General features: G+C 46.6%; 2 protein-coding genes across 3 annotated transcripts; both read left to right on the forward strand.

Annotated features, from left to right (window-relative positions):
• The first annotated feature begins 2,954 nt into the window (after window positions 1-2,954).
• Window positions 2,955-6,385, forward strand: Rnase12 (ribonuclease A family member 12 (inactive)). Of its 2 annotated transcripts, none has more exons than XM_055608673.1 (2): window positions 2,955-2,997; window positions 5,748-6,385. In XM_055608673.1, the coding sequence occupies exon 2, from the start codon at window positions 5,786-5,788 to the stop codon at window positions 6,221-6,223; it is 438 nt and encodes a 145-aa protein (XP_055464648.1). In that variant the 5' UTR covers window positions 2,955-2,997; window positions 5,748-5,785; the 3' UTR covers window positions 6,224-6,385. The 2 variants fall into 2 exon arrangements, with proteins under 2 accessions (XP_055464648.1, XP_055464647.1); XM_055608672.1 differs by lacking the exon at window positions 2,955-2,997 and adding an exon at window positions 5,196-5,459.
• A 6,092-nt stretch (window positions 6,386-12,477) lies between these two features.
• Window positions 12,478-13,059, forward strand: Rnase11 (ribonuclease A family member 11 (inactive)). The gene has a single exon (XM_055608632.1). It carries the CDS (start codon window positions 12,478-12,480, stop codon window positions 13,057-13,059), a length of 582 nt encoding a protein of 193 aa, XP_055464607.1.
• The last annotated feature ends 322 nt before the right edge of the window (window positions 13,060-13,381 follow it).

The following is a 13,381-nucleotide window of genomic DNA, read 5'->3' on the forward strand; positions in this document are numbered from 1 at the left end:
TTATTATTATTATTATTATTATTATTATTATTATTATTATTATTATTATTATTATTTTTAACGGCGCTCCCTGGTAGCTCTGTCAGACTCATATTCTTGCCTGCGTGCTACCGTTATTTTTCAGGCCTTCCGGAGGCGGTGTCCAGCCCTACCCTCCACAGAGCCTCCTTCACTGAGCCTTGCCTTCCCTGGTTGAGTGAAAGGTTGTGAAGGAGAACAGCACAGAGCTAACAGCATTTCCCCAAATCTCCTAAAGGGCCGTCAGCAAATGAAGGGAGGGTTCAAGGCCTCGCCTGGTGGGAAATCAGCACGTCTCCCCCCTTTCCGCCTGTCTTTCTGGCCTTCTGAGCCAACAGTGCTGCACAGCCTCATCCAAGTCATGCTCCAGAAGAAGCCTTCGGGATGGCTCCGTGAGCAAAGTCGTCAGTGCCGGCCCGGCCTGACCACATCAGCGTCACCCTGGGCACACATGGAGTGGTTGTCCTCTGACCTCTACACAGTCACCGTGGTACAGGAACTACCCTCTCACACACTAAATGAATAAATACATAAAAATAAGTAAAAGCTGACAACTGGAAAGCGGGCAAAAAAGTTGACTCAGTAGTTAGGAAAGCTTGGCTTTCTTCCAGATGAGCTTGAGTTTGGTTCCTATCACCCATAATAGGTGTCTCACAACTGTGCTCTGTTTCCAGGGCATCTGACGGCTATTTGGGCATCTGCACTTAGCTGATTCTCACTCACGTGAACGCCTGCCTGCACACACACACACACACACACACACACACACACACACACACACGCCCTCTGAACAAAGCTTAAATCTTAACATGGTGGTACATGTCTTTAATCCCAGCATTTAGGATGCAGAGGCAGCTGGGTCAAGCCCCAGGCCAGCCAGGGCTGTATAATGAGACCCTATCTAAAAACATAAAAACCAAAAAACTCTCGCAAATTAAAAATAGCGCACTTTTGTAATCTTGCCTTCTTACATTCGGAGGAAAGTACAGTCCCTTCGGATCACTCTTCCATAAGCTCCTCGTGTCCTTATATTTTACTGAGTTCAATCTTTGCAGAAACCAGTCTTAATGATTCCCAAGTGGCCCGAGCAGGGTGCTGATGGGCGCGGAGGGGTTTTGGTGCAGTTAAAACGAGCCTAGACTTTCTAGAGCCACGGTGATTATTCTAGTTCATCTTTTCCAAGGAATTTTATCCTATTTTTAGAGAAGATGGAACTGAAAAGAAAAGAAAAGAAAAGAAAGCAGACCCTGGGAGTGCATAAAAGGGAAGAATGCCCTGGGGGGTGCAGGGGGTAGGGGGAAGGCTGCTTTAATGGTCTTTCCACACGGCTCATGCAGAAGGCTCTGGGTGAGAGCCCCGGCCGCCTTTACAGATGAGAAGCCGGGTATGATGTGATCAAAGCACTTCTGCAATGAAGAAACTGAAGGTGCTTCAGGCAATTTCTCCTCGTCTGGTCTTTCTTGGGCTACTGGCCTGTGTCAGTCATTGCAGGCACCCAAGGCTAGCAGCGAGACTGCGCTTCCCACAGAGGCTGTGTGTGCACAGCCTGGGGCTGTAATTGTAAAACCCAGGTTGACTGTCTCCAACGCTGAACACCACCTGTCCAAGGTCAGGAGTTTCTTGCTCTTGGGTGGATGCAGGCCCCGGTCTTTCACCTTCCTTGACTGAAGGGGAAGAGATGAAGCGGTAGGTGGGGAGTTTGAATAGAGCCCAGGAACATGTAAGGGAATCAGTTCACAGCTCTGTAACTGTCAAAGATACTCAATGGGGCCTCTACAATAGTTGTGCTTACTGGCCAGTGGGATACCTAAGTGGGAAAAGTCCATGCTGTCAAGCCTGATGACTTGAGCTCACTCCCTGGATCTCCATGGTGGTTGGAAAGAAGCAATGCCTAAAAGCTGACCTCTGACCTCCTAGGGTCACTTAGATGGCTCAGTGGGAAAAGAAGCTAAGGGAGGTAACCTGAATTCAGTTCCTGAGCCCCACGTGGTAGAAAGAGACATCCAACTCAAAAGTCGTCTCTGACCTCTATAGGCCCACTGTTGCGTGCACATTTCCAACTAACTAACTAACTAACTAACTAACTAACTAACTAACTAACTAACTAACCAACTAAATGTAATGGAAAAGAAACAAAACCCAAAAGCGCTGTCCTCCGTGCCTTTCCCCCGTGCTATTGTTTTGTGCCCCTTGGACCACATTGCCAGTTCATAAGCCATCCCACAGGAAAACTGCTCTGTTTCTAAGTCAAACCCCACTTTGGGGTCTGGTACCTACCGTCTAACCCCATGCTTCCTCATCGCTTGTTTCCAGGAAAAGCCGGGAAGCACAGACCACCTTCGGTGTGTAGCCAGCCATCTTGTGAGATCAGCCTGTACCTTGGTGTGTGAAAGCAGGGTGGAGCCTTACGTTTACCCTACGTTCTTTTTCTACCACTCCTGTTTTAGATGCAGAAGCGGAAACCCTGGGAAGTGTCATGGCTTTCTCATGCTAACATAGGTAGTTGGTGCCACGGAAGGGACAGGATACGACACCTCCTGCCCACCCCATAAACATGCTGTGATCTTAGAAGCTGTGGACGCTGAGAGCTGAACACGCTGCTCTCCTGTCCAGATGTGCGGTCTGTGGAAAGGAGGCCAGGCCAACCCTCTGCGGCACCCCGTGGCAGCCAACCAACAGGAAACTCACTTCCTCCAGCAGTGGCTTTCTGAGAAGACCGTCCAGGCATCCAGCGAAGGAGCTCATGGGTGAGCCATCTTGTTGCTGGCTTGCAAGCTCTGGACCGAGGCAGGGGCAGTAATGTCGCTGTGTCAGACCAGAGCAGCGAGCATCCGCCTCTCCAGCGGATGGCTTTCATCTTGCTGTGGGTGAGCAGCAGTCTAGAGAGGAAGACGCTGTCTGCCACTCAGGGAATCTTAGGAAAGGAGCTATTGAATGCGAGGGCAGCTTACCTCTAGACTTTCATTTGATAGGTGCAGGGTAAGTCCCAGGCTTTTTTTCTGATGGATTTCGCTTAAAAACTAACTCCTTTTTTTTTTTTTTTTTTTTGAGACAAGCTTTTTCTATGTAGCCTTGGCTGTCCTGGACTCACTTTGTAGGCCAGGCTGGCCTTGAACTCACAGAGATCCACCTGCCTCTGCCTTCCTGAGTGCTGGGATTACGGGCATGCACCACCACTCCTGATTAAACTACCCCCTCTTTGTGGAATGTGTGTTCCATGAAAGCAGGAGGGGCCATCTGATGGGAGGAAGGGGACTGGGAAGTGGGTAGGAGAGGAGATCAGTGTGTATGTGTGGTGGACAAACAATAGTCAAGGACTATGATATCTATGTATAAAAATGTCACAATGGAAGCCATTACCTTGAATGATAATTAAAAACTAGTAATACCCCGCCTCCATTTTGTTTTACATCTAGAAAATCCAGAAAGCGCTAGAGTTAGGAGCGGCTGAGAACTGGTGCTTTGGCCTTTCCCAGTTATACTGAAAGGCTTCCCATTCTTTTGTATGGATATTCAAGTATTTCAGCTTTATGTAAAATGTTGAAAGGATGAATCTTTAAAAAGAGAGTGATGGGCCAAGGGGTCATCTTCTTCTTCTGGCTGATCCCCATCCCAGAGGCTCTTAACAATACAGCCATCTTTCCAGCCTGAGTCACGGAATATCCTTAAACAGTATTGAGATTTGTTAGTCAGGGAGAAAGGGAAACCTATCCATTTCCCAGGTCTACTCACGCTGGCCATCCTATGTAAAACTGCGTGGTTCCTGTCTTCTAAAACACCATCGATTGTGTTTATATTTCATTGTCAACCTGCATCTATCAGACATAAGCTCCCTGAGAACAAGAATGTAAACTTTTTACATAAATATTTGCAAACATATACAAAAATAGAGACAGGATAATGGGTCCCCTCACACTCATTGTCTTAGTTACTCCTGTATTGCTGTGCTAAGGCCTGGTGGGCAAGGCAACTTATAGAAGAAAGAGTATGTTGGGGGCTTAGAGTTTCAGGAGATTAGAGTTCGTGACCATCATGGCGGGGAGGATGGCGGCAGGCAGGTATGACGCTGGAGCAGTCGTTGAGTTGAACGCTCACATTCCGATCCACAAGCATGAGGAAGAGAGATAGAGAGAGAGGCAGAGAGAGAAGGAAAACGGGGAATGGCACGGGCTTTTGAAACCTCAAAGCCCACTTCCAGAAACAACCCCCCATCCTTCCCAAACAGTTCCACCAACTGGGGACCAAGCATTCGATCTATAAGCCTACAGGAGCCGTTTTCATTCACGCCCCTACACTTAGCTTCCTAAAAACATCACAGACTGAGCTCCGTGCCAAAGAAAGTGGTCAGCACAGAGGGCACTCTCTTGTTCTCCAGGCCTAACCCCAACTCTCTCTCATACGCACATACTTCAACATTTACATAACACCCTAACACACACACACACACAGTCTCCCATAATACATACATGCACGCACATACACATCACACACATTTCTAGTCACGCATACGTACATATTCTCACATATGAGCACAACACACACATTCATACACACTCTCACATATACACCTTTCACACGTATACACACTCAACCCCCCATACTCACAGTCTCCCTCACACACACACGCACACCCACACAGTAACATATTCTCACACTCATACATGCACAGCCTTAGACAAGACGCATAGACACCCAGGCACAGGCACATTCGTTCCCACACTCGAGATGAAGGCTCCATGCCGGAGCAAGACTAAGTCAAATGACGGTTTCCATCCCTGCATCAGTTCACCAGATTCCATGAGGTGAAGGCAACACAGTTTTTCCTGTTGCCCCAGTGTCTGGAACCATACAGCCACCAATTATCCACGTGGAAGCCGATGGGTGTTGTTTTGTTTTTAATACCTGGTGTTTCAAAGATTCAGCCGAGTTTGGGAACTATTGACACACTCTTCAGAAGCTCAGGGCTTTAGCCACACTCAGGAGAGTTGTTTTTACCTAACTCAGTATACCACGTGGGAATAAAAGTGCTGAAACCGGGGTTTGGCACCGATAGGAGGAAACTCTTTGTTGTGTGAGTCTATTGTCTCTAGCATGGCCTTTCTGGAACTTCCGTCTCTATCGACGGAGTGAAAACAGTAGCTGCTTCACAGACTTGCGGGGAGGACTGATGAGAAAGTTTCCCAAGAGTCGGAGACTGTTTAGCGAGAACCCAGGCGGGACCTGCCTCTCCGCTGTCTCACTTTGTGATCTCTTCCTCCCTGAAGGCACCGAAGCGCACTGTTCCTCGGGTCCCTCCCTTTCTGCTCTTTCCTCCTCTGACCGCCCCACGATCAGCAGCTCCTTGTCAGTTCTTGCCTGCTGAACAGGGAGACACAAAGGCTTTTCTCACATACATGATTACGAGGGCATGTTACCTGTGAAAGCAAGAGCGAGAAGGGCAGGTGAGGGGGGGGGGCTAGCATAAACTGAAGGCGAATCCGTGCAAGGGGAAGGAATTGTCAAGAGCAGAGATAGGCTATGGCGGACAGTCTTGGCGGGGCGTGAGGAACTGGGTGGGAAGGAGCCTTTCAGTAATTGGGATAAGGGCGTCCTGAGGGGTCTCAAGTGGCCAGTGTGATTTTAATTAGCAGGGAGGGGACGTTTATCCTGAAGGGTTGGGGAGCAGTCCTGGGTTGAGGCAGGAGGACTCTCACTACCTTCTGCTCCTTTCTGTTTCCTTTACTCACCAGGAGTTAAAGCCAGAGATGTGAAGGGAATTTTGCCCCTGATGGTGCTAATGGTGATTGTTTTCTTGCTGCTTCTGTTCTGGGAAAACGAGCTGAATGAGGATGTCGTGCTCACATCCATAGAGCATTTGCATGTGGACTACCCTCAGAGCGCTGCTCCCCCGAGGTACTGCAACCACATCATCCTCCAGAGAGTCATCAGGGAACCCGACCACACATGCAAAAAGATGCACGTCTTCATCCACGAGCGGCCTCAGAAAATCAACAGCATCTGCACTTCCTCTAAGAAGATGGCTTGCCCCAACTATTCTGACATTTTCTGCTTCCAGAGTGAGGCGCGATTCAGACTGACAGTCTGTCAGCTCATCGAGGGCGTCAAATACCCCGCCTGCAGGTACCAAATTTCCCCCAGAGAGGGGTTTGTCCTAGTCACTTGTGACGACTTGGGGCCAGTCAATTTCCAGGGGTATGTCGACTGACTCGCCACCAGCACTTAGTGTGCGAACCTCTCCTCCGTTTCCCAGCCGCACTGGCTAACCTGGACTGTGGGTAGGTTACAAACCCATGAATGGAATGGGTAGGTGAGTTGTCCTTCCAGCGTGGCTGAGACGCAGTCATTGGTTCCATGTCAATAAAAACATCTTCGCTGAATTAAACCACAGGCTTCCCACGTGCTTTACGTTTTTGCTCCGTGTCTTTGAGTCTTTCGGTGAGGATCAATAGGAATCTGAGGGAGAGGCATTTAGGTGTCATGCTCAAGAGGCCACCAACCAAACACCAAACAACCAAACCCCGATGATTAATCTAGATAAACATCATTAAGTCAATATTCCGAAAAATCGAAATGATAGCAAAAATTCTTTCTTATATGAAATATCTATATCTCAAAGATCCAGTATGATAGGGCAGGATCGGGAGGAGGATGGTCGTATGAACTTTGCCAGCAGAAAAACAGATCATAGCATTGAAAATATTAATTTTGTGCATGAAGGATCATGTGGCATAATTTTTTTAGAAGTACCTTTATTTTACTGTTTAGGAATTTCATATTATGTGTTTTTGTTTGTTTAAGACAGGATCTTACTCTGTAGCCCTGGATTGCCTGGAACTCACTATGTAGATCAGGGTAGCCTCGAAATCACAGAGGTCTGCCCACCTCTGCCTCTTCAGGGCTGGGATTCAAGGCCTGACTCATATATTTTGATCATATTGTTCTCTTCCTCCAACTCTTCCTAGTTCCTTCCAACCTTCCTATCCAGCCCCCTAATTGGCTATTTAATACAAAGTAGTTAGCCTTGAAAGTATAAAGACACAAACAACAAAAAAAATGACTCAGTACACACACACATATGCACAACAGTAATAACAAAAGAAAGAGGTATCCATTTGAGAATGGGCAGGCATGGGAGGGGCTTGAAGGGAAGGGCATGGGCGGGGCTGGAGGAAAGGGAAGAAGAGGAAAAGTGACATAATTCTGTTTTAATTAAAAATGAATTAAAATATCAGTTCCATGTTCTTTCTCTCTCTTCAAAACAAAACAAAAGGTGTTTTGTTGGCCAACTACTCCTGAGCATGGGGCCAGTGTCCTCACTTCATTAAAGGAAACTGATTTTTTTTTTTTCCTTTTCCAGCAGCTATCAATTAGATTTTTGCCTGAGGGTGTGACTTTGTCTCTACTTCCCCTTAAACTTATTGATTTGTTTCTCTCTGTGTGTGTGATATTTATACAGTGCCCACAGAGGTGAGAAGGGGAATCTAGTCTCTGAAACTGGAGTTACAGGTGGTTGTGAGACTCTGTAAGTTCTGGGAACTGAACTTTGGTCTCTGTGAGAGCAGTAAGTGCTATTAACCTCCGAGCCATCTCACCAGCCCTCAATTTATTATTTATTTATTTTAAGAAAAAGTAATTGAGGTCACCTCTTAGGGACTTTTCTCCTTTAGTATATTTTTTTTAAATTTATTGCATATTATACATATAGAATCTTATACATATATACATTGTGTTTTGATCAAACCCACTGAACTATCTCTCCTTCAGCTTCTCTCATTCCCTCTACCTTTCCACCCACAACTTTATGTTTTCTTTCCTTTTTCAACCCAGAGCCCATTTTCCTGTGTCCCACAAAGTTTAATCAGGGTTGTCTGTGTCACCCTGAGTTTAGAACTGACCGTTAGAGCCCGTGGGATGCCGAGGTCAGCAGGAAGCGGTAGGCACATGAGTCCTTTCCTCATAGCTGACTGTTAGGAGGGTCTGACTCCTGTGGCCCTAGCACCAGGATGCCCAGCTGCTCTAAGTTTATCACTGTCATAGTCAAGTTGTGCATGGAAGATGGCATCTTGCAGTCCCTCTCCCTATCCTATGCCTCTTGCATGCTCTCTGTTCCCTCTTCCACTATGTTGTGTGAACCTTAAGGGCTGTTACAAACCTCTGGCCCAGGGATGAACCCTCAGCTACTCTTTGCTTTCAGCATCTTGGGCAACTATGGGTATTTGCATTTACCTTTGTTCACTGCACAGAGTGAATAAGGCCTTTATTTAAGGCCGAGATAGCCTTTGTCTGTAGCTATAAACACAGAGGTTTAGAGGGTGGTTTGATGCCGTATCAGTTCAGCTAAGAAGACAGATTAGGTTCAGGGCCTGTGACCTTTTCAGTCATGGTTTAAAGTACTAGGCAAGCCCCAAACCTGTTAGAAAGCAGCAGGTTTACCAGAATTGCACCAAAAGGCGCATCTTGCATGGCAGGTGGGTGTTACAGTCCACACCTGTGCTAGCTCATCAGTGTCTTTACCCCAAAGCAGCCTTCAGGGCACTGCATGGCACTTTGAGAGCCAGCCAGCAGGGGAGAATTCCCCAACAAGCTTTGGCTTAATTTCTCTCCAGCTTTCATCCGGAGTCTGAGTGGTCTACAGCAGCAGGGTGGGTAACCAAGAAGGATGGCAGAAGCCTGTATTTGGGGAGACACTTCTGGGGTCTTAAAGACTTTTCTAAAGATAGATTATATAGCTTATCCTGCGCCTGTTCCTGCTCACCAGCTCCTCCTGGTCTCAAAAGAAAAGAAAAGGAAATTGGAAGGCACCTGTCTAGTCAGAAAGCATTCTCATGAAGACCGTGGAGAGACACAGCTCCAAGTGCTCCAAGAAAGAAAGAAAGAGGACTGAGTCTCTCTGCGACTCAAAAACTTCCTCTTCAAAGTTCTGGATGAAACAGAGAAGGCTGTGAGGCGGACTGCAAACACCCTCCCCTTTTGATTCTTGCTAAATTAAATGTGTTAGCACCCCATGTTCAGCTATGGACATGGTAACCTTACAGCCAGAGGGGAAAGGAAGACAGATAGAGACTCCTAATTCTGGAAATTTCATCAAACTTGATAATTAGGATTTTTGTCGCTAGTCTTCTAGTTATTGGGTTTTTTTCATCTATAAAGCTATGATAACATTTGTGGTTGTTTCTAAGTCTATTATCCTACAATTCTATTTTTCTTTAAGCAGTACAGAAAGCAGCTTCGCTTGAGAGAAGGCTTAGGGTTGGGAAACAGTAAGAAATAAGGATAATGGACAAGCAGGGGCCAGTGTATGGGGGCCATTAGTTCTGAGCGATGTTGGTTCAGTCTTGTACGTGAGAAGCAGGACTCAGACAAGTGAGTGGGCCAGGGCAGGGTGAATGATTCCCAAACTTCAAAGAGCTCGTTCTGTCCTGATCTTCTCAGCTGAGAGACTCCCGCTGTTGCACTGGTCACTTGGACTTAACTGAAGGTCATCTCGAGAGAGGAGGCACGTCTCCGTCTCCGTGGGCTCCTATTTCTGTCTTTTCAAGACATTAAATTATAACTGACCAGGTAGTTTCCGGGAGGAGGGTGGCTATCCTGAGTGGCGCACACTCAGCTTGTGAGTCAGAGCCTGTCTCATGGCTTCCTCCACACGGAACAGTCCTTCTCCGGGTCAATATTAGTTTCATTTCTCTGTTGGAACCCCGTCAATGCTCCGTGTCTGAAGAGAGCGTGAGCAGCAGCAGGCGCAGTGAGGAGTCAGGTGCTACGGAGTCAGGAGTCAGGGCAGCCTCAGTCAGAAGCACACAAAGAGAGCCTTGCTGGTGTTTTCTTGCCCCGTCCCTAGGCTTTATTGTCCTTTCCTTTGTCATCATTTCTTTTTCTTCCCTTCTTCCTTCTAACTTCTCCGTTCCAACTTAAAAACAAATCTGGAAGATAAAGTGAATTCCCTTTAAGGTTCAAGTAACATCTATCTAGGAATCCATCTCTTAGTATTTTCATTCAGTAGAGACCAAAGCCCAATTCAGATATATTATGACATTTAGATATCTAGTCTTTGTGTGTGTGTGTGTGTTTTAACGAACACCTAATAACAAGCAATTAAGTTCAGGTAGCTGTGAATTCCGCCCATGTGATATATGTGTTTCACAAGGACAGGGGATCTCTGCACTGCTCTTCCTCATCGCCTTCCTATTTTCCTAATTTCAATTCACTAAGAGGGGTCAACAGCAAAAGATGCAGAGGTTCCAGAAAAGTAAGTAAGTTATTTACCAATTCTTTCTCCATCCAACATCTATCAAGTCTATGCCTAGGGCCCACATTCTCAAGGATCACATGTGCACTGAGTTCTTAATAGTCTGTCAATAGTCGAGTATTGTAGCACATGTCTGTCATTCTAGCGTTCTGGAGGCTGAGGCAGAGGATCAGTTATAAGTCAGACCAGTTTGGGCTATTTAACAAGTTCCAGGCAATCTTGTTTTAAACAGTGAGACAAGGAAAGAGACGGGATGTGACTCAGGGGTTAAGGGCATGTACTGACTGCTCTTTCAGAGGACGAACGTTCAAGTCCCGACGCCTGTGTCAGACAGCTTACAATCCCTGTAACCCTAGGTCTAGGGAATCTGACGATCTCCTCCTGCCTCTAAGGGGACCTGCATCCACATGCATATTTCCCACATGTAATGAAAACCAGTAAAAAAAAAAAAAAATAGACATTTTAAAAAGAAAGTTATGAGAGATCCACATAAATGAGAAATGGATTTGGTAGGCTTAAGTGATAAGAGATGTGTCAAAGAAAGAATGAAATCCAAATCTGATTTTGGAGGCTTTCAAGAAGCAGAAAAGAAAGAACCAAGGAGGGAGAGATGGGGGCTGGAGAGATGGCTCGGTGGCAAAGGGCACTTGTTGCTCTTTGGATGGCCTGAGTTTGGTTCTTAGCCCTCATATCAAATGGCTCGTGATCTCATGTAACACCAGCACCAGGGGAGCTGACATTCTCCTCTGGCCTCTGTGGGCACCCATATACACGTGACACATACAGACACACACCCATAAATACAAAATAAAATCTGATAAAAATGAAGAGACAGGGGCTTCTGGTGTGTTTAGATAAGAGTGGGACCTCCTCCCGACTGATCAAGGCAGCTTTGTTTAGCAAAATGATTAGAGAAACCTCTGAGCCTTGACTGGGATGAGAGCAAGGAGAGCCTTGGTTTGTGGGCTTCAGGGGTAGGCTTCCTCTGGTCCTGGGGGCAAGGAGAGACATGTCAAGAGCTCTGGGGGCGTGTCGTTGAGGTGGTGTTTTAGCGGTGCAAGGGATGGTGGTTACAAAGGAAGTAAGGTGACAACACATAGGTAAGAGGAAATTTTAAAGGAGAAAAAAAAAGGGGGAAATCATTCTAAAATGAGAGAGAGAAAGAATCACCAACATAAATAAGCATCTTTCCTGGCACTCCCACTGTGGAATGCCCAAAACTGACACCACTAAATGGTTTTTGCATTGACTAACCATGCCATTGACAAATCTGCTGAGAGGGTGGTGTTTGTGCAAGTCTCTGTGTGAAGCTGTGTCTTCTGGCCATGATCAGAAAGAGTGTTTCAGGATCAGGGATTTGTCAGATTTAGAGCAGTGTTGATTACATGCGTCAACTAACTAGCTGGTAAGAAGATCAGACATATCAAAACACAAAGGAAGGTGTGTCGTAGGCTCTAGAAAACGAAACAATAAAACACTCTGGGTTTAAGGAAACTTGAGGAAGACTTCAAAGCAGGTGCTCCCTGGCCGCAGAGAGTCCTTGGCTCCTTGCTTCCTCATCAAACCCCCACACACAACTCTCTACTCCTTTCTTGCTCCTCCTTCTCTCTGTTAGAGCCAATAGAAGAAGAAACTCTGAGTATGAGACACAGTTTCACTTCCAGCCCCGCAAGAAGCTGGAATCTTTCTCTGCAAGATCAACTTGCCAACGGAACTGGTAAAGACAGAGGTTTCCTGACTGAGAATGGGTAGGGAAAGAAACAAGAGATAGAGACAGATTACCTTCTGTGTCTTGTGCCAGGTCCTGCGTGGGCCTTGAGAGACAGTGATAGTCAGATGTCTTGGCTGAGATGACTTTGGCCTATGTGGAGACTGTAAACCCCTCCTGTAAGAGCAGAAAGAAGAAAGGAACGCTCAGTTCAGCACTTTAGACGTAGCTCGGTTTTGTTTGTTTGTTTCTTTGTTCTCTTCTTCAGATGGGGGAGGTAATGTTAAATAAAGCAGAGTGAATCAATTGTAAGTGGAGGTTTTAGCATGGGTGCTCAGGCTTCCCAGCTGACTGTCAGTTTACCATATCGTATCTCATTAATATGTGTGAAGTCTTACGTGTAGGGGTTATTACTAAGAATAAATGCCATAACCCAAAACAACAACAAAGAACATCTCCCCTATGTTCTCCTTTTGGCTGCAGGCAAGGTTACCGTGTTTATGGGATGGCCGTCTTTCTGCTGTTGCTTGGCCTCGCACTGGTTCTTGTAGCCTCTTCAGAAAGCACAATGAAGGGGATTACAGAAACATTTCCACAGGAAGAGAGTCAACCTGCTGCCAAACAGAGTGCTGGGGAGTCCATGAACTCAACCCTGCCAAATGAAAACATCAGCCCCAGCAAATCCGAGGATGTGACATCTGCCCCACCCCCAAAGTCCAGAAGGTCCTATTTTGTCATCCCCAAGGGAAACACTTTGAGTAACGACAAAAACTGTCTAAACGGCCTGATAGTCTGGAGGAACATTTTAGACGTGAACGAGTCACACCAGTTGGGCAGTAACTTTATACATGGGTCCAAGGATGTGATACACGGAGGTCCCAGGGCCACCGTCTGGAAGTGTGGACACACACCCAGCCTAAGCTGCCGTGAGAGCCTAGGACTGGAGCATACTGGAGGGTGCAAGGTCGCTGCAGGCCGGCAGTGCCCCAGGTGCCAGGAGCACGGTGTCACCTCAGTAAAGAGAATCTTGACGGTGCTGACAAGCCACTCTCTGATGAGCTGGCTAGTTAGCGGCTCTAAGCTGTAAATCACAGGGCTTTGAGACTGAAGCAGGACGAATTCATGACCATCATTGCTTCTACCCTTCTGCAGCACGTGTCTCTCTCAGAGTAGATGGTAAACACTGTCCTAACTGGAGGAGTGAAAGAAAAGAAAAAAAAAAAATAGTGGCCCAATACAGTCCAAGCTGACTACAAATCCTAACCCATCCTAGAATACGGACCCGCTCTTGCTCTTGCCCCCACAAACTGAATTCCTTCCTAGTTTAGCTGTAAAGCTTCCCCAAAGCTGAGTCTACCCAAGTGGACAAAGGTAAGGAGAGAAACTCCAAGCCACATAGCAAATGAGGG

Source organism: Psammomys obesus, unplaced genomic scaffold (assembly GCF_907164565.1).
Source record: "Psammomys obesus unplaced genomic scaffold, mPsaObe1.curated_primary_1811, whole genome shotgun sequence".
NCBI lineage: Eukaryota > Metazoa > Chordata > Mammalia > Rodentia > Muridae > Psammomys > Psammomys obesus.

What these genes read in the sequence shown, in the direction of transcription:
- Rnase11 (XM_055608632.1), top strand. Translation starts at nt 12,478, where the DNA reads ATGGCCGTCTTTCTGCTGTTGCTTGGCCTCGCACTGGTTCTTGTAGCC.
- Rnase12 (XM_055608672.1), top strand. Translation starts at nt 5,426, where the DNA reads ATGTTACCTGTGAAAGCAAGAGCGAGAAGGGCAG. An exon ending in AGCAAGAGCGAGAAGGGCAG is followed by an intron (nt 5,460 to 5,747) that starts GTGAGGGGGGGG and finishes TTTACTCACCAG; the next exon opens with GAGTTAAAGCCAGAGATGTG.